Genomic DNA, 26,727 nt, shown 5'->3' on the forward strand with positions numbered 1-26,727 from the left:
GGCCACCCGGTGGCAGGGTACGTAACAACCCCACCAGAATTATTACATGGAGTAAGGGAGGAGCATTTCCCAAAAGAAAGGGATGTAGGGCAAGATGAAAAGTAGCAATGACCATTACACACTTACACATGTATTCACAAACACCTACAGAATAAAAAATCTTACCTAGGAGTCCGAATACTTGGCTAAAGAATCTGATTAATGGAATATTTCACAGTATAACTTATATTAAGGCAGGATGCTTTTACCTGGATTGGTTAACTGAAAAAGTTGGTTAAAGAGGTGAATCATAATAATGATCCATATTCTAAAGTGAAGTTATAGTCTTACTGCCAAATCCTTCTATCTGTTTATAATTCTTCAAATTTTTATAGTTGGCTTCCCACACATAAACTGATAGAAAATTTTTAAGCAACTTACCTTTATCTTTCCAAAGCATTCAATTTAGTTTTTATGGAAGCAACAACTCTCTTTTAGCACTATTTTATTAGTTTTGTAATATTTAATGACAAATATTTAATTGTGACGAATTTGTTACTTTGAAGAACAACTGGTATAAAAAGGTTTGTTAACTTGTCAAGTTTCCAACTTGACATGACAACAGATACATCTGGAGCTTGATCCAATTCTAGGTCTACCACTTACTGCGTAGCTCTTTATTGATCTCCTGTATCAAGTATTAGATCTTTATGGAATGTACTTTTGTTTTATCTTTATTCTTGACTTTGTTTTTTATCCCTACTGTTGCTTTCCCTTTTTCTTTTTCATCTACTTTTCACGAATGTTATCTTGCTGTATTGTGCATCTTTTTAAGCCACCTTAAATTCTTTTGGTAGCAGATGTGACATACTAAGTCTTCTGTAAGCTATGAGAATTTGGATGACTTTTTACTTTTTACGTTTCAGTTTCCTAGTCATTTAAAATTATTTATTTATTTATTTATTTATTTTTTAGAGATGGTCTTGCTCTGTTGCCCAGACTGGAATGCAGTGGTATAATCATAGCTTATTGTAATCTCAAACTCCTGGGCTCAAGTGATTCTCCTGCCTTAGCCTCCTGAGTAGCTGGAACTACAGGTGCATGCCACCAGGCCTGCCTAATTTCTAAATTTTTGTAGAGTCTGAGTCTTGCTATCTTGCCCAGATTGGTGTCGATCTCCTGGCCTCAAGCGGTCGTCTGTTTATAGTTAAACAGCCTGGATTTTAACCCTGGGGTTACCTCTTACTAGCTGTCTGACTTTGAGCAAAATTACTTAACTGCCCTGTGTTCCAGTTGCCTCTTTTACATAATGGGTATCTATTCCAGAGGGTTGTTTGAGGATTTAATGAAGAATGTGGTAAGATTTGCATTAATTCTTACTTAGACACTTGGTATAATTTCTGGTGGGCAGTCTGGGCCTAGAGTGTTCTTTGTGGTTAGTTTTTTATTTGCAAACCCAATTTTTTTATTTTTTTATTTTTATTTTTTTGAGGCAGAGTCTCACTCTGTTGCCTGGGCTAGAGTACTGTGGCATCAGCCTAGCTCACGGCAACCTCAAACTCCTGGGCTTAAGCAATCCTTCTACCTCAGCCTCCCAAGTAACTGGGACTATAGGCATGTGCGACCATGCCTGGCTAATTTTTTTCTATATATATTTTTAGCTGTCCAAATCATTTCTTTCTATTTTTAGTAGAGACGGGGTCTCACTTTTGCTCAGTCTGGTCTCGAACTCCTGACCTCGAGCGATCCTCCCTCCTTGGCCTCGCAGAGTGCTAGGATTACAGGCGTGAGCCAGCGTGCCCGGCCGCGAACTCAATTTTTAAAATAGGTTGGGACTATTCAGATTTTTCTTTTTTGTGTGTGTCAATATTGATAGTTACATTTTTCTAGGAATTTGTCCATTTTACCTAAATTTTCATAGTTATTTTTCCTAATATCCTTTTACTATTATTTTTTAATTCTTACAGGATCGATACTTATCTCCCTGTATCACATTGATACTTAAACATTCTCTTTTTTTCTTCTTGGTCTTATCAAGGATTTATCAGTTTTATCCATCTTTTCAAGGAAACAACTTTTAGTGTTGATCGTCTCTCCTATATGTTTGTTTTCTACTTCATTAACTTCTCTTTTGGGGACCTAATTGGCTTCTTTTTCTAATTTTTCCATTGAATGCTTAGCTTATCAACTTTGGCCTTCCTGTAAATTTCCCTCTAAGCTTATATTTAACTGTATTTCATATATTTTGAAATATATTTTTATTATCATTCAGTTCAAAATACCTTATTATTTTCATTGTGTGTTCTTTTTTTGGTTCATAGGTTATTTAGAAGTATATTGCTTAATTTCCAAATATATTTGGTTTTTCAGATATCTTTTTATTTATTTTTTGTTTTTTTATGAGTAAGAAGGTATTTTATATCTTTTAAAGTTTTCTATCAGGGAACATGTCAAACATATATAAAACTGGAGAGGATAGTATAATAGTGTAATAATCACTCAGGTATCCATAAGCTTCAGCAATTTTTACTCCTGACCAACTTCGTTTCATCTCTCTTCTCCCATTATCCTCTCCCTCCGTTATTTTGAAGCAAATCTAAGATACAATTTTTTTCCTGGATATATTTCATGATGACCCTGTAAAAGATGACATTAAAAAACATGATGATACCATATCACACCCAGAATAATCCAGTGATGTCATGAGATTCCTGGTCAGTTTTCAAATTATCCCCATTATCTCATAATTTTTTAAACTTTGATTATTTTGAAATAGGATCCAGATAAGATCCAAACATTGTTATTGGTTGATGTGTCCCATAGTCCTTTTAATCTATATGTTCCTTCTGCCTGTCTCTTTTTCACCCCTTGCCATTTATTGAAGACCCTGGGTTTTTTTGGTCTTAAAGTGTTTTCCATAATTTGAATTTTGCTAATTGCATCTTTATGGTATTGTTTAATGTGTTCCTCCATCCCTTGTTTTTTCTATTTTCTATAAGTTGATAGATACAGAGCCTTGATCAGATTAAGATTTGATGTTTTTCATCTTGTTTAGTCAGCATAGTTATGGTATCAACATTTATCAATAATCACAGTGATGTCTGGTTATTTCTCTTCTTGACGATGAGTGCCTAGGTTCATGAATTCATGAGGGGGTTGAAAAATGGTGGTATTCTAATTCTGTCATTCTTCATTTATTACTTGAGATATTACTATAAAGAGAAACTTCCCCTTCTATTTCAATACTCTCAGTTACAATTCATATAGGGAAGAGATAAATACTTGATTCTTTCTCCTTATTTACTAGTTTTGAAAATAATAAGTTGGTTCCCTAGCATTCTTGATCATCAATTATGGTCATCAACGAGGCATTTAAAAAATACCATCATAAACTAAAAATATGTTTTAATTCTGTTGTATTTATTATCTTTATTAATATGTCCACTTTTTATTATCTTAGTCTGTTTTGTATTGCTATAATACAACACCTGGGGCTGGGTAATTTATAAAGAAAAGAGGTTTATTTTGCTCATAATTCTGGTGGCTAGAAAGTCCAAGACCATGGCACTGGCATCTGCTTGCCTTCTGGTGGGGTCTTTCATACTATCATAACATGGCATAAGGTCAGAGGGGAAGCGGACATGTGCAAAGGGGCAAAACACAAGGGGTGTCCTCAATTTATAACAACTTGCTCTTGTGACAACTTGTCTCATGAGCTCAAGAACTCACTACCACAAGAACTGTACACAGCTGCCTATGAAGGAAGCGCCCCCATGACACAAATGCCTCCCATCTCTTAGGCCCTACCTCCTAAGGGTTCCACCTCCCCACATTACCACACTGGGAATGAAGGTTCCAACATGCGTTTTGAGGGGGACACTCAAACCATGGCACCCATCTTTGGCCAGTGGACCCTATTCAAATTGGCTCCTGAGTTCTTTTGACCTGTCCCATCATTTTTTATAGCTATCTTGTTTTCTTGTGTGCAGGATGTTCCAGGCTCATCTTGTACAATACAATTCCTGCCATTTCTCCAAGGGACCTTACTTTATTTTAATAAAAAATAGTATTTAGAGACAACAATGTGAGTATAGAAAGTGTACTCATTGCTACTAATTTGGTCATTGTTTCTAGACCTTTTCAGTGGTCAGATGTAGGAAATATATATATAAAGAATGAAATATATGTATTATGAAAATATATGTATAGTTTTAGTTTATATTATACTTGCTTTCAGATTCAGAGCTACAGGGTTTTTCCTTAACCTTATCAATCTTATAGTTGTATCTCTTTTCTCCCACACTTAAAAACCTGGTTTTCAATGACACCAACAAAATTAGTCATTTAATTTATCCTAACACACACAAATACACACACACACACACACACACACACACACACACCCACACCCACCCACACCCTCCCTCCCACCCCCCCACATCCCCACCCCAGCTACCCCACCCCTGCAAGCTTGGAATAGTATACGTGCCCCTGCCTAGGTAAGCTTTGAAATTAAACTTTTACCTCCTAGCTTCATAGGCTGTTAAAAGTGCTACTTATCTTCTCAATTCTTTCTTTTAGAATTGACAAATGTCTCAGGAGAAAAGTGGTTGCAAAAGCCAGAGTCATCTCTTTAGGTTTATCTTTCTTTAAAGATATCAGACTGGTAAATTTTCACTATCTGTGCTCTCTGATGTTCTCAAGTAATGTTTGTAAGTGTTTTGTCCATTTTTTCTCTTTAGTTGTCTTCAATAGGAGGTATGTCTGAATTATCTAAATTGCTATTATTGGAAGTGAAATTCCCTTACCACTTAAATTTTGAAACCTTATGATATGTTTATATAATATGACTACATCTTTGGTTTTATTTCAAAGGTTCTGAAGCAAAAACACGTGGATGATTGTCTGCGACATGTATCTGTAAGAAGATTTGAATCATTTAATCTGTTTTCGGTAACAGAAACCCAAAAAAGGGAAACTGAAGAGGAGGTTGGTGCATGGGTCCAATACACAAGTGTCTTCTATCCTGAATACAGTATCTCCTTAAGGTAACCATTATTCTAGTTAAGATTTTTTAAAACCAGTTTTCTCTTGTAGAAGCAAAACAATCTAATAAGAATCTCATTATGCATTCTATTGAGTTTGCAGGCAATCTTTATAAGAACTTAGTGTTTGCAGCTTTGTGTTAGAAAATTCTACATTTTAACTGGATCTTGCTATATTGTCAGACTAAAGAAAAAATTCTTCAGGAATATAGTGGCACTTGAGGATAAGGTGAGTTGCAAATCAAAGGGTTCATTTAATCATTCTTTCATAGCATTTGATTATGACAAAAAGCCAAGTTCTTTTTGAGGCAAAGAAGGCTGAAAGTGAACACAGAATTTTTCCAAACTACTCTTCAGGTAGTAGTTATATGAAAAATCAAGCTTTGGTATTTTTCCCATTTATGTTTTGTCACTTTCAGAATAGATCTTAAGACTTGGAGGAGAAAATGCAGCTGAAAACACTGATTTTATGAGAAGCATGAAGTCTTTTCTGGCTTTAAAAATCATTAGAAAAGAGACATGAGAATTGCAAACTGAAGTAACAAGATACCACTTTTATTGAATTAATTTTCTCTCACAGTTATATTCTAGAATGTTGCAATATTACTGTAGGTGTTTGATTTTATAAAATCTGCCTTTTCTGACAGGATTTCACATTTTGAAAGGGAGGGAGGAGCACATTTACAGTAACTGTAAGAAGAGCAAAAAACATTTTAAGTGGAAATGTGACTGAATAAGGTTTAGGTGAGGCTAGGAGTAATTTTAAGAAAAAAATTTTCACAAAGGATGTCTATTTATAGTATATGATTCTTGAACTATTTTGGTTTAAAATATCTAAGCTTTAAAAGATACCATAATAGCTAAAAATTTGGGATTTATATAAAAATTGACTAGGGTAGGCAGGGAAGAACAATTAGGATCTGGTTTTATAATATTATCCTGTTGAAAATGCCAAATAAAATATACAAACTTAAGGATTTTTGAGTCTGCCTGTACATTCATTATGAGATTTTAATACCCCAGCTGTCTTGCTTTCTGATGGAGATATTCAGTTTAGTCCTTGGTTAGGAAGAAAAGTGCATTAAATGCTTACTGTGTACCAGGTACAGAGCTAGGTTCTTTGATGTATTCACTTTCATGTAATCCTTACAATCACTTTGTAAAGCAGAAATGAGGATGATTAAGCAGTTTGAAGATAGTATGTGTAAGGAAATCGAAGAGAAGGAAAAATAGAGTCATCCAGTAGGGGTCTTTAGGTATAAAGTTCTAAAACTTATCTTCTATATCCACTGGTGACAAGAGACAGTAAGTGTAAATTGTAGCAAGAATAATTTTCTGATGTGTTCAAGGTCTGATAAGGTTTAGCCAGGAGAATGTAAAATGTTCTGTTCTTAAGATCTTTCAAAATAAGTCATGGGTATATACCCATGGATGATATTCATGTAATATTCTGTAGAGCCCAGGCTATAGAGTAAACTGGGACTCCTCACTGACAGTTTGATTCTTTGTGATATATTCATTTTTGAAAGAGTAAACACAGGTATGTTTATATAAGTATGACATTGAATCCTAAGTTGTAGAGAGAAGACAAGTGACTGGGCTAAAATTTTGGTCTCAATGACTGCCAGATTTTTTTCTCTTTTTACAAACTAGTTAGTATCTCTTGATATTAATAGTGCAAAAATAGCGATAGCTTAAATATACAGAATTCTAGAGCTGAATGGGATCTTAGAATAAATGCAAAAAACAATTATAATAACATTAAATTGCAGACAATTGAGTGCCTACTATGTGACAAGCACTGTTTTGAGTGGTTTCCACATGTTAGCTTATTTAATCCACACAACATCCTTATGAGCTAAACACAGTTTTTATCCTCATTTTACAAATGAGGAAAGTCGAGAACGGAGAGGTTAAATAACTTGCAGCCAGTATGTGATTGTGCCTGTATTCAAACTCAGGTAGTCTGGTTACACGGCCCATACTTGTAGAAAAACACTTTTTTTTTCTTTAAGTGATGGGGTCTTGCTGTGTTGCCTAGGCTAGCCTTGAATCCTTGGCTCAAGCAATCTTCCCACCTCATTTTGAAATATTAAAATGAGTCTACTTATAGACTCATAGGTAGTTGCAAAAGTAGTACACTGAGTTTCGTCTACCCTTTACCCAGCTGTTGCCATTGGTAACATCTTATATAATGATAGTCACAGCCTGCCCTTTTAACTTCTTCACCATCCTGCTTCTCATGAGGCAGTTATATATCCATTCATTCATTTCACAGATGAAGGAATTGAGGCCTAGATAAGCTAATTTCCTCATCGATTCTGAGCATTCCATTTCTTCCTCCATAAACTTGTTATGATAAAGGAAATTGCTGTAATTACTGAAACTGTTTAGGTATAGGAGGATTTCTGCCAAGAATAGTTCATTCTTTTCCATTGCCAATTTTGTTCGCATTGATTTCTTACATGTTTACCACTTTTGCGTGTATTCTGTTATCTGCCCAATGTGGTTCCCCATTCTTGCTCCTTTAATATCTCATACCAACTCTTTTCTCAACATGTTTTCATGACATTTCTTTAGCTTTATCTGTTTTCTTCAGTATTACTTAAGTTGTGAACATTCTAAAGTTTTGTTTTTTTTTTTTTTTTTGAGACAGAGTCTCGCTCTGTTGCCCGGGTTGGGGTGAGTGCCATGGCGTCAGCCTAGCTCACAGCAACCTCAAACTCCTGGGCTTAAGCGATCCTACTGCCTCAGCCTCCCAAATAGCTGGAACTACAGGCATGTGCCACCATGCCCGGCTAATTTTTTCTATATATATTTTTAGTTGGCCAGATAATTTCTTTCTATTTTTAGTAGAGACAGGGTCTCACTCCTGCTCAGGCTGGTCTTGTCCTGACCTCGAGCGATCCACCTGCCTCCCAGAGTGCTGGGATTACAGGAGTGAGCCACCACGCCCGGCCTCATTCTAAAGTTTTTAAAAAAATATTACTTGGCAATAGCCAAAAATAGTGGTTTAGAAAGTAGTTTTGAAATGGAGTGCCATCATCTTCCTTTATATTTTTTAAGTTTGTTTAATCAACACTGTGGATGATTGGAAAAAAGTGATGAATAGTTTTAAATAAATTCAAACCAAGAAATATTTAATAGCACCTTCTGTATAGATAAACAGAATGAAATAAAAATATATAATACTATCCTCAAGGAGCTTAAATAATAAAAATAATTAAATAACGAGAGTTTACCATCCAATCTAAGAACTTTCACCAGGCAGTGCATAACTAATTTCGAAATGGGTGGAAGACTTCACACTTAATAGAAGTTTAGAAGTAGGAGTGATTTTTTAAAAAAATTAGAAAGTATTTGAAAGTTCTGGGAGAAAGGGAGAAATTTTTTCCAATGAAGGCAAAGGCACAGAAAATATACAGAGTGAGAAAGTGCAAGGCAGAATCATCAGAGGCTACTGAGAAGGCCATCATGGCCTTTAGGGGGTGGAATAATTATCGATACATATTATATGATAGACCCACTGCAGGTTCTAATAAAGAGCTAAGCATTTGGGATATTAAGGATGTTATAGGTTCCTCATACATCATAAATGTAAACTCCACTTTCACTTTCTCAGTTCTTATCACCTGTGGTCACCTGCCACAACTCAATAGAGATGACACATAAGGGTGATCAGTACTTATTATCCATATTTGTTATTAGTTTTGTCTATCCTAAGCTTTCCCTACACATTGATTTCTGTCTCTTTAAAGTCTTGTTAGAGTTGACATGAATACCCTAAAAGGGTAAATATCTACATATTTATGAATTCAAAGTACCTAGTTGTACCTTATTTACATATGGAAGTAGTGACCGAAATTAAAACTTTTACCCTTATTTTCCATCAGCCTTATATGATAGACTTAAAATGAAGGAATAAAGAATTTCCCTTAGTGACTTTTCATGTGAAGCAAAAGTTTGAACAATGTAAAAGTTAGGTTATGAAATTCCTAGGATCTGTTACCTTTTCTGTATACCTGAGAATGGTTGACTCTCTGTTTCAAAGTAGGTATTGAGAGTTAGGAAATTAAAATCCAGGGTCTGACTCCTAATTTATTCCTTGACAAAGTCTTCTTGTCTTTCTGGTACTTTATTTCTTAGAAGCTTATAGAAGAGGCTCTTGCTATTAGATAGATGCAAGTATAGAAAACTAAGACAGGCTGCGTAGAGGTGGCTCATGCCTGTGATCCCAGCACTTTAGGAGGCTGAGGTGAGCTATGATCATGCCACTGCACTGCAGCCTGGGCGACAGAGCAAGACCCTGTTTCAAAAAAAAAAAAAAAAAAAGAAAGAAAGAAAAATAAGATATACCAGGAGATGTTTATATTAAAATTCTTTCATTAAAAATTCCCTTTTCCCTGTCTTACAAACTGCACGTTGTTATTGTATAGAGCTTGCTGTGTAGATGCTAGAAATTATTCCCACCTCCCATTTCAATTTAATTTCAGCACAGCAGGAATTTGCATATTCTGGAAGCTTTAAAATACTTCCATTATATTTAGAGCCATAGAGGTGCCTGAGTTATTCATTTGTAAGTGTGTACATATCTTAGGTATAGAAAAAGCTGAGAGGCATGAACTGTCCTCCTTTCTTTGAATAAGACTACTGTTGCTATGGTAATTGCTGAATTAGAAGGCTAGAACTCTTTGACTTTTGGCTAGTCCTGGGAGCTTAGAATGGGCAAGAAGTCAAGAATGATTTTTTCTTTGACTGGGGTACATCTTTCTAGCACAATAAATGCACTATAGGAAGATCATATATTGCTTTTCTAAGGAAAGGAAAAGACAAACCAAACCCTCATGCCACTGATTTTAGTGTGTAGCTTATCAGTGTCAGTAAGTAAAAACTAGTAATGGGAATGGTTCATTTATGAAATTATTATTAGGTTATTAAGATATTAAGGTTATTAAGGTTTATTATTATAATAGACCTGTGGCAGATTGTCCTTATATGTGATAATATGTCATGGGGGCCCGTGTAGAGCTTAGCAAGGCTGGCGTCTAAGACAAATATGAATACTGAATTTATATTTAAAGGCAAAGTTTTAATGTTAGTGATATTAACAACAAAGGTGAGTACTACAACAACTTTTGTTCTCTTATTTAGAAGGAACTTTATAGGACCTTTAAAATATGTTCCAGTGTTTTCAGAAAACTGTCAAATCCATTGTCACATTTTCATGCATCTTAAATCATAGACATGGACTAATTATAACTTAATTTCTAGTTTGTTTTAAACTCCAATCACAATTGTTTATGTAGTTTGCTTGCATGTAAATATACTTAACGTTTCAGTAAGTTGAAATGTTACCTTGAACATTTTCCAGATTTTTATATATTACATGTAGAAATCATCTGATTTCCTATAACTAGTAGATATAAGACTGGAAAACTTCCCTTTAGCTGTTTATTTTTGAAAGAGCTCCAAAGCAAGTTGCATCTAGAATCAAGGTTTTGAAACCTTTTTCCTTCTGAAAACCTGAAAAGAGGAATCTGCCCCAGTGACTTGCTCCTTAGTTCTTACTTAGTAGTCCATTTTTGGGAGGAAACTCAAAGGGTCCTCAGTTCTAGGATAGCTTTAGGTGCTCATGAAAAAAACTGGTTGGGCCTGGGGAGAAGAATCTGGCGTTGATAATTAAAGGCCGGGGAGACAATTTAAAGCTTCAGAGTTTAGGAGAAAGATGAAGTGACTTTTTATGCTCTAGATGTGTTGGTAAAAGATTGTCATTGTCAATAACATTAGTTATAAGTATAATGCTAATAATGAGTTTGTAAGAATTTAAGTTTGAAAAGGTCCTTTCCTTATAGGTATTGCTATCTTACTACAGAGTCCAGACAGGACCTAGGTAAACAGTTGAAAAATTAAGGGTAGAAAAGATCTTATAGAATTGACACTTGAGAATAGTTCTTGAGTTTGGAACAAATGAAAAGGAACTTGAAGCCAGGTGCAGTAGCTCTTGCATGTAATCCCAGTGACTTGGGAGTCTGAGGCAGGAGGATCACTTGAGGCCAGGAGTTTGAGACCAGCCTGGGCAACATTGTGAGACCCTGTCTTGAAAAAATGAAAAAAATTAGCTGGGCCTGCTGGTGCATCTATAGTTCCAGCTACTTGGGAGGCTGAGGTGGGACAATTGCTTGAGCCCAGGAGTTCAAGGCTGCAGTGAAATATGATCACAGCACTGCACTGCAGCCTAGGCGACAGAGCAAGACCCTATCCCTAAAAACAAAATAAATAAAGCAAAAGTAATTTAAAAAGTTCCTGCATAGCCAAGGAAATAATTAACAGAGCAAATAGACAACCTGCAGAATGGGAGAAAATATTCGCAAGCTATACATCCGATAAAGGACTAGTAACCAGAATCTACAAAGAACTCAAGCAAATCAGCAAGAAAAAAATCAAACAGCCCCATTAAAAAGTGGGCAAAAGACAGGAACAGAAGCTTCTCAAGAGAATATAGACAAATGGCCAATAAACATATGAAAAAATGCTCAATGTTGCTAATAATCAGGGAAATGCAAATCAAAACCACAATGAGATATATCACCTTACCCCAGTCAGAATGGCTTTTATTAAAAAGTCCAAAAACAGTAGATGCTGGCGTGGATGCAGAGAAAGGAATGCTTATACACTGTTGTTGGGACTGCAAATGAGTACAACTTCTATGGAAAACAGTATGGAGATTTCTCAAAGAACGAAAAGTCCACCTACCATTTGATCCAGCAATACCACTACTGAGTATTTACCCAAAGAAAAATAAATCAGTTTATCAAGAAGACACCTGCACTTGAATGTTTATTGCAGCACAGTTAATTCACAATTGCAAAGATGTGGAATCAACCCAAATGCCCATCAATTCATGAGTGGATTAACAAAATGTGGCATATGTATAAGATGGAGTACTATTCAGCCATGAAGAAGGATGACTTAATGCGTTTTGTAACAATTTGGATGGAACTGGAGACCATTATCCTAAAAAATGGAAAAACAAACACCACATGTACTCACTATTAAATTGGAGCTAACTGATGAGCACACATGTGCATAGAGGGAAGTAAAACTCAATGGAAATCAAGCAGGGGGGAGGAGGGGGAAGGGAATGGGTGGAAACATACCAAACAGATACAATGAACACTATCTGGGTGATGGTCATACTTTTCATCCTGACTCAAGCATTACAAAAGTGATCCATGTAACCAACAACATTTGTACGTCCATAATACATTGAAATAAAAAAAGGAGGAAGAAAAAAAAGATATAACAGTAAAAAACAAACAAGCAAAATACCCAGAAAGCAAAAAAAGAAGAAAAAGAAAAAGGGAAATTGAATCTTTGCCATACTACTTCATGGCATTTTTCCTATAATTAGCACTAATTCTTATACTATTGAAGATAGTGATTATTGACATTATTCTTTCATGAGATGCCATCTTTTAGGGTTTCTAAACTGTAGTAACTTCATAGATAATTGAATTTCACTTTTATAAGTCTCTTAGATGTGCAGGATTAGGTTTATTGTTTCTCCACCTCTATCCCCTTTATAAATGTCATAGCGTACACTTTCTGTTTCTTTGTTTCATGAAATAATGCATTCAAGAATGACAAGGTTTGCATCAGTGATAAGTCTGAAAACCACACTTTTTATTTTGAATAGTGGTTTTGTTGTTTTTTTTTTTTTTTTTTTTTTTGAGACAGAGTCTCACTCTGTTGCCTGGGCTAGAGTGCTGTGGCGTCTGCCTAGCTCACAGCAACCTCAAACTCCTGGGCTCAAGCGATCCCTCTGCCTCAGCCTCCCGAGTAGCTGGGACTACAGGCATGTGCCACCATGCCTGGATAATTTTTTCTATATATATATTTTTTAGCTGTCCAAATCATTTCTTTCTGTTTTTAGTAGAGACGAGGTCTTGCTCTTGCTCAGGCTGGTCTCGAACTCCTGACCTCAAGCGATCCTCCTGCCTCAGCCTCCCAGAGTGCTAGGATTATAGGCATGAGCCACCACGCCCGGCCTGAATAGTGTTTTTAACTTTTCAAACATGAAATTCACTTTTATCATCTCAGTTTCTGGTCTTTAAGAAATATTTAACATTATGCAAAATAGGTACACCTGTTTTCTACTCTTGTCTTAGATTTAATTTCAAATATTTTTTCATCCTGACATGTGTGAGAAAGAGAAGAAGAGAGAGAAACACAAGAGGAAGAGAGTGTTCTTATTAAAATTAGGCCATAAAGCAATTCCACTTTTAAGAATTTATCCTAAGGGAACAATCAGAAATGGGCTCAATATTTTCCACAAGAATGATCACTGCAGCAATATGCATAATAGCACAAAACTGGGGACAGTCTTAAAATCCAGTATAGGCTGGATGTTGTGGCTCATGCTTGTAATCCTAGCACTTTGGGAGGTGCAAGTGGGAGGATTGCTTGAGGCCAGGAGTTTGAGACCAGCCTGGGCAACATAGCAAGACCCTGTCTCTAAAAAAAAAAAAAATTAGCTAGGTGTGGTGGCTGCAGTGAGTTTTGATCATGCCGCCATGGACACCAGCCTGGGTAGCAGAACAAGACGCGGTCTCAAAAAAAAAAAGAAAAAAAAATCCAACATAAAGTGCTGGTTTAATAAGTTATGGTGCAGAAATTCATTAAACTACTTGAAAGCCATTAAAATCATGTAACATGATATTACTTAATGATGTGGAAACTTATAATTTATGAAAAACACAAATTGCAAAACAGGACAAGTCCTCTCAGTTCTTTAATGAAAGGTATATATGAGGATAGATGAAGATTTAAAGGCTATATATCAAAATTCTAACTGTGGTTATCTCTGCATGTTAGGATTATGAGAAATTTTTCCTTGAAGGGACCATATATTGCTTTTATATTTAGGAAAATGTTTTCTCGATGTCTATAATGTATTACTGATCATTTTAATAGCTTCATTTTACATTTTATAATAGATGTTAAATAAGTCTGTTCCTTTTCCTCTCATCTTAGTGTATATTATAGGTTTCCATAATATTAGTGTAATTAACCTAATGTTTACCTAGAGTCTTATATGCACAGAGAAGATAAAGAATCATTATGTTATGAAGATGAGAATTTTATTTATGGTTAGTGACTTTGTTATTTTAGATTAAGATACTTCAGAGCCCAGTGCTTTTTTGGTCAGTCATGATTGCGGATAACTTTTTGCAATCTCACTTAGTCACCCTATCAAAGAATTGGGTCCCTATGACAGAAATAAAAAGCTCATTTTTTTCTGAAAAGGGTAAGACAATTTTCATGTATTTTTATATGTGTTAGTTTGCTAGGGCTCCCAAAACTAAATACCCAGACTGGGTGGCTTAAACAACAGAAATTTATTTTCTCACTGTTCTGGGAGCTTGAAGTCTGAGATCATGGTGTTGACAGGTTTGGTTTCTTCTGAGACCTCTCCCCTTGGCTTGCAGATGGCTGCCCTTTTACTGCCTCTTCACATGGTCATCCCTCTGTGCGTGCAAGGCGCCTGTTGTCTCTCTGTGTGTCCTAACCCTTCTTCTTATCCAGATACCATTCGTTAGATTAGGGCCTCCCCCCAGTGCCCCTCATTAACTTAATTACCTCTTTTAAGGCCGTATCTCCAAATACAGTCATATTCTGAGGTATACCAGGTTAGGGCTGCAACCCTAACCCAACCTTTAATGAATTGGGGGGACAATTCAGTTTATAACATTATATATCATTTTTGATAAGTTTTAATGACAAAGTTAATGTTGATGAAGTAAATTTTTGTGAATTATTCATGGTTATTGTAAACTATTAATATCATAACATTCTAAAGAACTGCAACTCTAAGTTATATGTAAGAGAATGTGGAAGATTGTAGATGAATTAGCACCAAGTTTTTTTTTATCACCCACCACTGAGAAAATAACTCAAACTCTGTGACCTATTGACAGTTGGGTTCATTTATATAAAGAATAGTAACTTTCATTAAGTATTAATAAAATATCAGAATCAAATCAAATATTTAAAGAGCTATTAAGTGAGGAGGGATTAGAATTAGGGGTAGAATTAAGATTGGTGAGCAAAATATTCAAAAAAATGTGCTTACTGAAATTTAGAACTACTAGAGATGGAATATGCAGACCTGAAGATTGGTTAGTTCTTTGTGACTGAAGTTACAAATTTGCTGGGCTGTTATAGAGAAAATTCATGTATTGAGTGTGATTCTGGAGGGTGATTGTTTTTCATTTGACCCTAAGATTCTCTAAGTGTAATGTGCTATTTTTTTGTCTTATAAAGTTTAAGAACCTCAACTTTATATTGCTAAAACAATTTAAAGATTACTTATTAATACTTTAAGATTTAGACTAATTATCAAAAATGTCATTACATTAAATATTCTGAGGACTATATTGTTATTTCTTTTCCTTCTCCCTCTAGTGGGCAGAAAATATTCTTAAAATATAACATGGAAGGATTTATTACTATTGGATGTATCACTACATACAGTCTCAGCTCTTTTAAAGATTGAAAAATGTTAACATTTCAGAATCATTAAAGAAAATGCTTTATTCCTTATAGGTATAATAATGGATCCTTGAATGTTGAAGATGTTCTTACCAGCTTTGACAATACAGGAAATGTTTGTAAGTTATATGCTCACTCTATAGAAATATATTTAGTATTTTAAAAAGTGAATTTATAGTTGGCTTTTTTCACCCTGATGTTTACTATACTTACTGTGTGTATGTATATTATAATACATATATAAAAAATAGAAACTTATATTATCTTTTGGTGCAACATAAGCCCCTATATAAGACACCCCTACTAAATGGGGTACAGCAGTTTTTACACTTTGCAGGATTGTGTGTGTGTTTGTGTATGTGTGACAGACTGTATATGACCTATATAGAATGTAGGTCAGAAGGAACACTGGACTCTCCAGTACTATCCCTTTGTTTCTTGTTTCTATTTTGACCTCAGTTAATTCAACAGAGGGGCTGTTTCTTCCTTCTTTGCTGTTTTGCGTGCTTTCTTTGCCTCTCCCTGATTCTCTGCCCTTTCACTACAGAATAAACCCAGAACATGTTTTCCTTGATGCTAACATACTTTAATACCAGAGTGTTTTTGTTTAATGCAATATTACAATATTATAGAATATATTATTTGACTTTTTATCTAAGCCTCTGATTAAATGGTGATAGATTTCTCCACCAAAAAAATCACTTAAATAATTCTTATAATTAATTTGATATGGTAGAAGAAATCAGCCAAGAATATCTTTATGTTGCTGAGTTAAACAATATACCATGATAGGAGCTGTGTACTTTTTAATATTTTTTGTATAGGATATTTCTCTTAAGATAGTGAATTGTCAATGAATATGACCATTTTAAATGTCAAAGTAGTACTCTAATACTTTTTTCCCAAAGGAAATTTTGGGACTGTATTTTCTGAATTTAAATAACATATTTTGCTAACAATGCAGCTTTATCAAATGCATAGATTTGCATAGAATTATGTCCAGTAATAGGCAATACTTTCATTCTTATGTCTGTACTATGACAAGCTTTTGACTTTATAGAAAAATATTTATGTATTTTGTTACCAAGAAACCTATAAATGTCCTAAAATTACCGTAAAATATTTAAAATAATGTAGGTTTCTTTTTCAGGCATAGTGACAGGTGTACCTTTTAGTTTCTATTAATACATGTTGGCACTTACTGAATTCTTTACCACTTAGGCATATCTCATATTTTTATGGGGTCTAGGTAACAGCCCACCCTTGTGTAGGCAAGGACTGGACAAGAGATGCTAATGGTGGTTGAGGAGACATTTTCCTTCAGTTCTGGGATAATGTTAAATATCATTGTCAGGCTTATGAATATGTAATTTCAGAAGATGATCCTGGAATGTTAAATGCAGAATTTTTGACTCAGTAATGAAAAATTCAAGTATTGTTCTCAGTTGACTCAGTATGAAATAGGGCCACTAGCTGGCAGTATTATGTAAAATAAAACAATTTCCTTAAAAGTCTAGATTATTATTTTAGACATGAATAATTATCTTATCCTTCTCTAACATTTTTTCCCATAACTTGTTCTATACCTCACCTCTCCTCTTCCCCGCACCGCCCACCCCCCCAGGTTGTTGCATTAACAGATGGAAAGCTTGTATGTTAGGGGTATTTTTTCATTGCTGTCTATTGTTTGGTAGAAAGGTGTGAGACTTTGGAATAAGACTCACCTATCTTTGGATCCTGGCTCTGAAATGCATTTGAGCAATTTATATCAATTCTATGAGCCTCAATTTTTTTTTCATCTCTTAGGAATGTATATAATATATAGAAAGTACATAACACACCGCATGCCTCAGAGTTGACACTCAGTAAATGGAAGCTATTTATTAATTGTTACTGGTGATGAGTACCTCTAAAACTTCTTTCAGTTTTTTTGTAATAAAGAATATAATATTATTAAGGATTATTCCGTTGTCTTAAACTATTTTGATTGAATTAGCAAGGCAGGAAAATTAGATAAAATTACCAAAATAGTAATTTATTAAAATGTCTTGTGATAAATATGGTCTGAAAAACCTGGAATATATTGCCAAGTGATAGAGTGGAGACAAAATAAGACTTATTAAAATATGTTGCTTGGTGTATCTTTTCTATTAACTCTTTTAATTTTAAAAGAAAAATCTATATTGATGTTTCACTTAATGATAAATTGGTAAGGTCCCATTCCAATAAAGTAAGTGTTGATTATAACCTGTATATGATCTTGGGCGTAAAGTGTTCATTGATTGAAAAAGTCATTTTTCACTTGATGCCTCAAAAATTTGATTTTATTTTGCTAATAGTGATATTAAGTTGAGTTTGGGATTAGAAAACCCAGCAGAGGGCGCCACAATCATAATTCTGTCTCACAGTCTAAAATAATTAAAATAAATAACTTGAAGAATAACCGTACGCTTTTACTAGGTAAACATATAAAGATATGTTTAAACATTTCCATTTGATTTATTTCTAATATATTTGATATACTCAATAATTCATTAATACAAAAAATGGATTTTTCCTGACTGATTTTGGGGTTCAATTTATTGTTTTTGTTTTGTTTTATGTTAAATATCAGTTTTTGTGCTTTTAGCTTTAAATAAAGGAATACTTTCGATCTTGTTAATCCTGATAGTGAGTGAAAGTTCTATATAAAAGTATCAGTTCCTAAATCACCACCATGGTAGTACACTGAAGGATATTTAGAATAAGGAGAAAAGTTTCTAATAGTGTGAGAGAACCAATAGATGAATTATTCATTTATTTTAGCAATTTGTTTCCAAGTTAGTATTACTTTCTGGTAATAGAAAAGATAACTTAATTAAAATACTTTATAGTCCCAAAACCTGATATATGTAGATATAGTAAATGTGATATATTCATGGTTTAGTAGAACCATTAATCTTAATTTTAAGTTAATTTTAAAAATCAAGGAATGATTGTATTCATTATAAATTTTCTAAGTTGAAAGGATTAGTGTTATTTTCTGAATTTGTTTTTGCTCTAACCAAAAAGATATGGAAAAATCTATTTAATTTTGAAAAATAAATGAAACCTCTAGATAGTTTCTTATTTCCTGATATATTAGAAAAGAAAATAGTTTTTGTATTTACTTTTTTATTTAGAAGTGTTTTGTTTTTAAATGTATGACCCACAAAGCATTTTATATTTTTGAGATACCCTTTTACTGCTTGAATATCTTTGAATGTTATGGGATGAAATTAAAACAAATTTCACACAGAATTAATTATTTCTGCATAATGATTTATTGTATAGTATATGACCGCAACCTTCTTTTGATATATTTGCTATTGTAGAAAACAAACTCATTTGAAAGTCAAGCTCCCTTTTTGCTTACCTTTAACTGGGGATAGGAATTCATATTTCATTCTTTGGTTTCTACTACTTGAGAACCTACTTCCTTGTAAGATGTCAAAGCTGCTTGGTCGAGAGATTGTGCCTGCTCTTGACTCATCATGCCTGGAACGAGAGGCTGACAAGCTACCTAGGGAAGAGTATAGGATGACATCCTTCACCCCAAGAGAGGTACTGGCTGCTTCTGTATTTTGTTTGACATGTCATTCATACACTTTGGGTAATAAAGGAGTGTTCTGTTTATAAGCATCTCAGCAGATTTCTTGTTTCTGCTTTTTCTGTGGTCAGAGTCTCCTTTCTAGCTAGTCCCCTGACCTCTAGTCAAAGAAGCCCTCCCATACTATGTCTCTTCCAAAGCTGTTTTCTCTTTCTCTTTCTCCAAAGGCGTCTCTTTCCTCTACTGAAATGAACTTTTTTTAAAAATGTGATTCTCCTTAGGGCTTAGTTGATCCAAATTTGGATGTCGTAGTATCTAATAATACAACTATTTAGTATTTATAAAATCTCATTCATGCTTGGGAGGTATAATAGCTTCATTTGTGCTTTTTTTATTTTTGTATTTTTTATTATTGTATCCTTTATTTGATAATATGAACAGATGAGTTAATATTTCTCATATAATTTATTATATATAATACGTACAGTATAATGTGTAATAAGCCTATAAAGGATACGAAGTAAATAGTTATTATATATTATTGCAATACATATGAGGCAGGATTCCTGGCAAATGTTGCAGGTTAAATTTAGAGAATGTATTAGTAAAACCCCGTCTGCCATTCTTTAAAAATTTTTTTTCTCCTGGCTGGGCTACATGACAGGGCCCTGTGGTTTTTGATGTCTCATTGTCTCCTGGAGAAATTTGTAGACCCTCTACTGTATATACCCTTACGTGTGACAATGGTGATTTTTTTTCCTCCAGTGAACCTGAGGGCTGATCTGGATTTTTAATGCACACTGCTATAGTCTTTGCTTCCTAGTAGTCTGATACAGAACATGTTCGTGATGTATCCAAAACTGATCAAAGACTTTTTAATAAAGATAAAAGATATTTTCGCTTTCTACCTGTATTTGGGAAACCAAAGGTAATAAATAGTTTCTTAGGAAATATAGTCCAAATTTTTAGTTTTTCTGTTTCATTGTTACTGTGTTATATAATTAGGGTCTGTAATGTTGGTGAAATTATCAAAGCTTCAGGAACATCAGCTTGGACTTAAAAATGTTTTCCTCATTCAAATAAAGGTATATACATATATGCATTATATGTCTCTATATACACATACATATATACGAGGGCTGCCTGGAAAGTATCCAGCCATTGTTAATATAACGACAACGGTTACATGGCTGAATGCTTTACTGACAAGCCCTTGTATATACACACATACACTTAATAAAGTAGTTGGATTAAAAAATGAGAAAATCTGGGCTTTTAGGGACCATTCTTCTGTTTTAGAATTAGTGTTACAATAGAAGAAACATGGGACATGAAGTTCAGGTTTTAGCTGTCTATTATTAGCTGTGTAATTATAGGCAAGTCTTTGAACAAATCCTAATTCCTTATGTAGAACTGAATATGAAACGATAACTACCTTTTAGTGTGGTGAGCATAATATTAGATAATGTGAAAGCACTATGTAAAGTGTAAGTAATGTTTGTATTTTTTACTGTTAGTATTAACATCACCTGTTTCATTCTTGAACTTTTTCAATATCATTGATATTGGAAAATAACACAAGATAGGAAATATTTTTTGTGTGTGCCATACTGTTTTAATTTTTTACATTATTTTGTTATGTGAAAACACAGTGTAAAGCTACACAATTAAAATAGTGTGGCATTAGTGCAGAAATACACAAATAAATCAGTTTTTAGAATAGAGGGTTCACAAAGACCTAAATATATGTGATTTATCATATGATGAAGATAGAATTTCAATAAGAGAGGAAAGGATGGATTCTTCAATAAATATTAATAGTATTAAGATCATCGATTAGGAATTTAAAAAGCTAATAAAGCTGACTCCCTCCTTTATGCTACATTACCAAAATAAATTTAAGATACATTAAATATTTAATTAAAAATCAATACTCCTAGATATTTCAGATGAATAACTTTATTATATTGAAATAAGGAAGGTCCTTCTAAGTGTGACCCAAATCTTATCAATTCGAAGATCCATAGATTGATTAAATTAAGATTTATGGACACTTTATTAAAAAAAGTTTGATTACAAATGAGAAACTGATAAATATTATTTATGACATATATTCAGGCAAAGATGTATTTTCTTTATTGTATAAGGGACTCCCACAAATCCGTAACAAAAAGACAATCTGCAGATCTGTAAGAAAAGGAAAAACAGCCAAAAATTAGGAAGAGGTATTTCATAAGAGAAATACCAATGTTCTATAAATACATCAAATGATTATTTTACTAGTAATTGAGGAAATGCAATTGAAACAGGGAGGCATAATTTTTGCTTATCAGATTGGCAAAGATGAGAGAAGATAAGCAATAGTCAGAGACTTGCCTGGAAATGGGCATTCGCTTACACTGTTGGTGGGAACGAATATTGATTCTACTTTTCCAGAGGTAGTCTGACAGTATCTTTATAATTTTAAGTATTCATATCTTTGGACTAATAATTCCCTTTCTAAAAAAATAAACTGGTATACAAAGCTATATGTAAAGGGATTCATTGCAGCATAATGAATAATTGGAAAAAACATAAATATTTAATTTTAGGTGACTGGCTAATTATGGATAATCCATGCAATGAAATACTATATAGCTGTTCATGATCTGCAAAACATATTAGGTGAAAAAAAGACAGAAAATATGATCTTTTTTCTATAAAATACACATATGAAGTATGTGTGTAGGTATATATATGCATAGAACTGTGTGTCAGTGCTCAGTGTTTTTTTGGGTTATTGGGTAATTTATCCTTTTTTCTTTATCCTTTTCAGTATATTACTTTATAACTGGAAAAAGCAATGTTATTTTCGTTTTGAAAAAATGCTCTTTAACTTCCAAATTGAGTTTAACTTTATTGACTGAAAGTTGTGGTAAAATCTCAAATTGCTTAGGATAGCACTGGGGAAAAAAGGAGCAATTCATTTTACCTGTGAAAAAATATAAAGTATTTTGTTTCTGAATAGCACTTTTCTCCAAGGAGCTCATAGCATTTTAGACGTTAACGTATTAGTCTCCCAGTATACTTATGAGATAAGAAATCAGAAATCAAAGTATTTTAGCCCTATATTAGATCAGGGGAGTACAAAGACGTTAAAGTCAGTCAGTGGCAGACCACTGAGCTTTGGACATAGATAATTCATAAGTTGTGTAAGAAATAAATTTATAAGGTCATCAGGGCATTATGTGGTTAGATGCATGGGTAACGGTCAGCAGCCTTGAGATCATCAGGGAGCTGCAAGCCAGTGGGGAGCTGCTGGTATGCAGCACTGGCCCTGGATGTGGCTGCTGGCCCCTCTTTAGGATCACCATGTGCATGTTGTCTTTGATTCCTAGTCTATGTTAGACAGGATTTGGAAAGTTAGGTTAGGTTCCTGGATGATAGTTTCCCTCGCCATGTGTTTCCAACTGTCTGAATTGCCTGCTCCACAGTGTTCAGGGCTCTTTTTCCTGTTGGCACAATATTGGGTAAGCATGCCCTTAAACCATAAACAGAGTTCAGCACATTTGTTATTATTATTTACCAGGGAAGGGACATTTAAAAGATACCACTTTTTAATATATTCTTAAAATTTTTATTTAAAATAAGAAATCAGAGTTGGAATGGTTCTCTTTGACACTAAAAGGTGGTGCTATTGTGAGAAAAGACTGAAATAAACCCCATAATCCTTTCTAGATTCAGATGCCTTAATCAGTACAATAATACTGGAAGGTAGCTCATATCTTTGTCATAAACCTGCTAGTTTCTCCCTCCTTTATCTGAAGGGATGTTCTTAATTTAGGTGCCTCTCTAAGTTTTAGCAGAAGATATGCCAAGAAATCTTTTTTTTTTTCCCCTCCCCTGAGCAAATACTGAGCAGAATTCCTTTCTCTATCTTCTTTTAAGTAGCTACATTACTTTTGCGTCCTTTGCAGTATTTGTCAGGAACTTTGTAAATATTATCCCTTTAATGCTCTTAACTTGACAAGCAATGAGGAGACTGATACTCAGAGCAAAGTAATTTGCTTAAAGATTTAGTAAGTGGTCGCACGGAATTTGTAAGTATTCTACTATATTTCTTGAGGTTTACATTTTTCCAAAATGACAGGAAATTAATTTTAAAAGTTAATGATGGGAATTGAAACTAAAAGTGGTAACTTAGAGGGCTAGAAAATAACTCTGGCAAATGGAGAAGAATCCTGTGCAGTGGATGTTCTCTCAGAGGAGACTGATTAAAGGTCACTGGAAAATGGGCTCTCTTGGACTTCTGAAAGGTAGTTGACAATCTAATGGAGTGGGGATTTGGAGAGTGAGGGTAGGGGAGAAAGAATGCATTTTCTTTTAATAGTCTTAAACTGAATTTGGTTTTGTTTTATTTTGACTTTTTTGAGAAGTGCTGCTTTTTGCAGCAATAATACAATAGTATTATAATAATGCTTTGTGTTTTTACATAGCCCTTTCTCTAAGGTGCTTCTCAAGCTTATGGCTGTAATGATACTTTAAAATTGCTTACATAAACATAAGCCACACAAAGAACTCAACTAAAAGGACTTTAACAAAGTTGTTTGGATTATGGACAGCCATTCTACAGAGAATTGTGGGTATTTGGACGTTTGTATGGCATGCATGTATTGCATTACTCTTAGGAATGCTTGATGTGAACAAAATATTTGATGATGAATGAATGTTTGTGTATATGTACCTAGTCTTTTCTATATTCTCCTCTCTCAACCTTTACTTTTCACTCAGCCCTGAGTATTTGTGTTATATCCTGGGTGGTGGGGACAGTTCATGGGAAGGAATGAGGAAAAGTTTCACATCATTCTGTGTGTATGAGTCTGGAAATGTGCATCTATTATGTATATTGTAGGTGCTGAACATGCTCATAGTTTGCTTATTGTAGTATGCTGGATCAGGTGGAGTCTTTGCTACAGATGGTTAATTCATGGATTGTCTGAAGCCTTTCCCCTTCCAGGTTGTTGGAGATCAGACTTCTGTGTCATTGCCATTTCCTAAAAGTCCCTGACAGTTGGCATCACTTAATTTTTGACTGAAAACTGAGGTGGAACCCACAAAAAAATATTGATTTTAATTGTGTGATAGTCAAAGACAGACAAATAATATTTTGATTAATCCTGGAGTTTGGTTTTATTTTAACATTTGGCAACTTAATCAGAATTTAGTAGGGGTTAGTTGGACTGCCGTTATATACAATTAAGAAATGGCATATACTTAATGAAAACCACAAGTTCTCTGCCTGTGCTTATCCCCTGGATTTCCTTAAAAGAGAAATTGTAATAACAAGAAGTGTGTGTTGGGGTGGAGGGAGGATTAATTCTTATTGCTCTCTTTGATCTTTCTCTCTTACGTCTTCAGGTTTGTAGTTTGTATCCTTCAATTTAGCACTCAATTATGTATGAGATTAAGTTAACTATTTGTTAATCTTTTTCTCCCAAAATAAAATTTAAACCCCTGATTGCAGGGACCATTTCTTATATATCAGCAATATTTATAAAACCATGGTCCCTGTGGCTTAATCTCAGAGGGTGTTAAAGTCCATGCAACAAAACGTATTTTCAAATGACTTGAGTATTTTACCCCTCTTGATTAAATAACATGAAGGCAACATACAGTCTTTAGCAATTTTCTTACCAGTTCCCTTTTTTCCCTCTCCCATCTACTGCCACCCCACATTACTGCTGGTTCTGCACCTCCTAAATACATAACAATCAAACAAAAAACCTTAGAAGACAATTCTAATGATTATATCTATCGTGAGACAATTCTTGTCTTCCTTTTTATCCCTTTTTCTTCTAATTCTCCATCACAGAACTGGGGAACAAGCCTGTCAAGGCAGGATTTTCCTTGGAGGGTGTGAGCAGACTGGTGGGGTCTGGGGAGAGACTGAAATAGACCAGGTTCTTTTAGTTAGAGTGACTGTGCAGCCTTGTTTGCCTGACATGGCTCTAGTTGTTCTTAGCATAATATTTTTTTCTTTTAAATGGTGACAGAGTCTTGCTCTGTTGTCCAGGCTGGAGTACAGTGGTGAGATCATGGATCACTGACTGTAACCTTGAACTCCTGGCCTCAAACGGTTCTCCAGCCTTGGCCTCCCAAAGTGCTGGAATTACAGGCATAGCCACTGCACCTGGCCTTAGCATAATTGTTGTCAGTGCCTCTTTTCATTCCCCAAACTGTCGTGATTTGGATGATAAATTGTATGTGTATGTTTAGAAGATAAGAAAAGAGAAAGATTGAAGCTTACATTAATTATTTATATCTATTTGTATAATACATCTTTATCCCATCATAGTACCTTGCACAAGGCCTGGCCCAAGTGGTATTCAATAAATATGCATTGATTCATTTGAATCCCAAGTCACACCCAAGCAAATCCATTCATTCTACATAGGTGTATTTGTATTTGATATATTATTCTACATAACAGAGAGGTAAATCTAGATCTCAGTTTTAAAGGACATATACCACAGGCCTCATAAACTGAATTCAGAACACATACATGTTTTGTTCAGGTAATGCAATAACTAAAAAAAAAAGAATTACTGTGAAGATTTCAAAATAAGGAAGATTCACATAAAAATCTAGTTTTTCAATTTCTCTTAGGGGAAAAAAAAAAGATTTAGTGGCCTGAGTCTGAGCTCACGTGGCAATTATTATCTGGAGTGAGCAGGGTCTTTATTTTACCTTTGTACTCACCACTCCACCCATGGTCATTCCAATTTGCAACCCCTGGTGCATATCATATATTTGGGAGCATTTAAGATATGTTGTCTTTGTATGTTTTTCAGATTCTTTAATTATCTAATTAAGAAGAGCCAATTCTCATTAGTCATTTTGTTTATCAGAACTAATTAAATAAAATACTTATAAATTCTTTTGTCAATAAACCTTTTTAATTCAACAAATTAATCATTAATTTTTGGGAAATATTTTTTCCCATACTGTCTTCAAATGGCCACAACTATTAAAAAATATTAATATTATTCTATGTAATAAAAAATAAGCTGACACTATTTTAAATATTTTTAACAGCTAGTATCTTTGAGAAAACATTTTTGAAACTTATTCATATCAAGTTAAAATTATGAAATGTATTTTAAAAATGAAATTGAAAACTAGAGCTACAGGAGAAATTTTAAATATTTGTGACTATGTGTATGTGTGTGTGTGCATGTATACTTACGTGTGTATATATAAAATATATAGTTAATTTGATCTTCATTTGCCTCTTCTTGTTTATTTATAGATTGGAAAAGAAAGAGCAATCTCAACAAGTGTTTATTAAGTTCCTATTATGTGCTGCCCTGCATTTTCAATTCTCAAATGATTTCTCAACTTTGAACTACTACAAAGGAATAAAACATTTCTTTCTACACATGTTGAAGAAACTACTGTATATTAAAATCTGGATAAATCTCTCAGGTCTGATACATCCAGGTACTTGGATGGTTTCTGTGAACTATGTCTTAAATCTCACCAGCAAACATCTTTTAAAAATAATTTAAAATAGCTACATTGCTTCATCAAGGAAGAATTTACTCT

At 34.1% G+C, this 26,727-nt stretch overlaps 1 protein-coding gene across 4 annotated transcripts in view; it reads left to right on the plus strand.

Annotated features, from left to right (window-relative positions):
- CAMKMT (calmodulin-lysine N-methyltransferase) overlaps positions 1 to 26,727 on the plus strand; it is a 325,200-nt gene that overhangs the window by 2,703 nt on the left and 295,770 nt on the right. For all 4 annotated transcript variants that reach the window (XM_045549518.1, XM_045549520.1, XM_045549519.1 and 1 more), the window contains exons 2-3: positions 4,855 to 5,027; positions 15,630 to 15,694. In XM_045549518.1, the coding sequence (XP_045405474.1) occupies positions 4,855 to 5,027; positions 15,630 to 15,694 (238 nt within the window). The remainder of the gene's footprint in view (positions 1 to 4,854; positions 5,028 to 15,629; positions 15,695 to 26,727) is intronic.

This window comes from Lemur catta, chromosome 4 (genome assembly GCF_020740605.2).
Source record: "Lemur catta isolate mLemCat1 chromosome 4, mLemCat1.pri, whole genome shotgun sequence".
Taxonomy (NCBI): Eukaryota; Metazoa; Chordata; class Mammalia; order Primates; family Lemuridae; genus Lemur; species Lemur catta.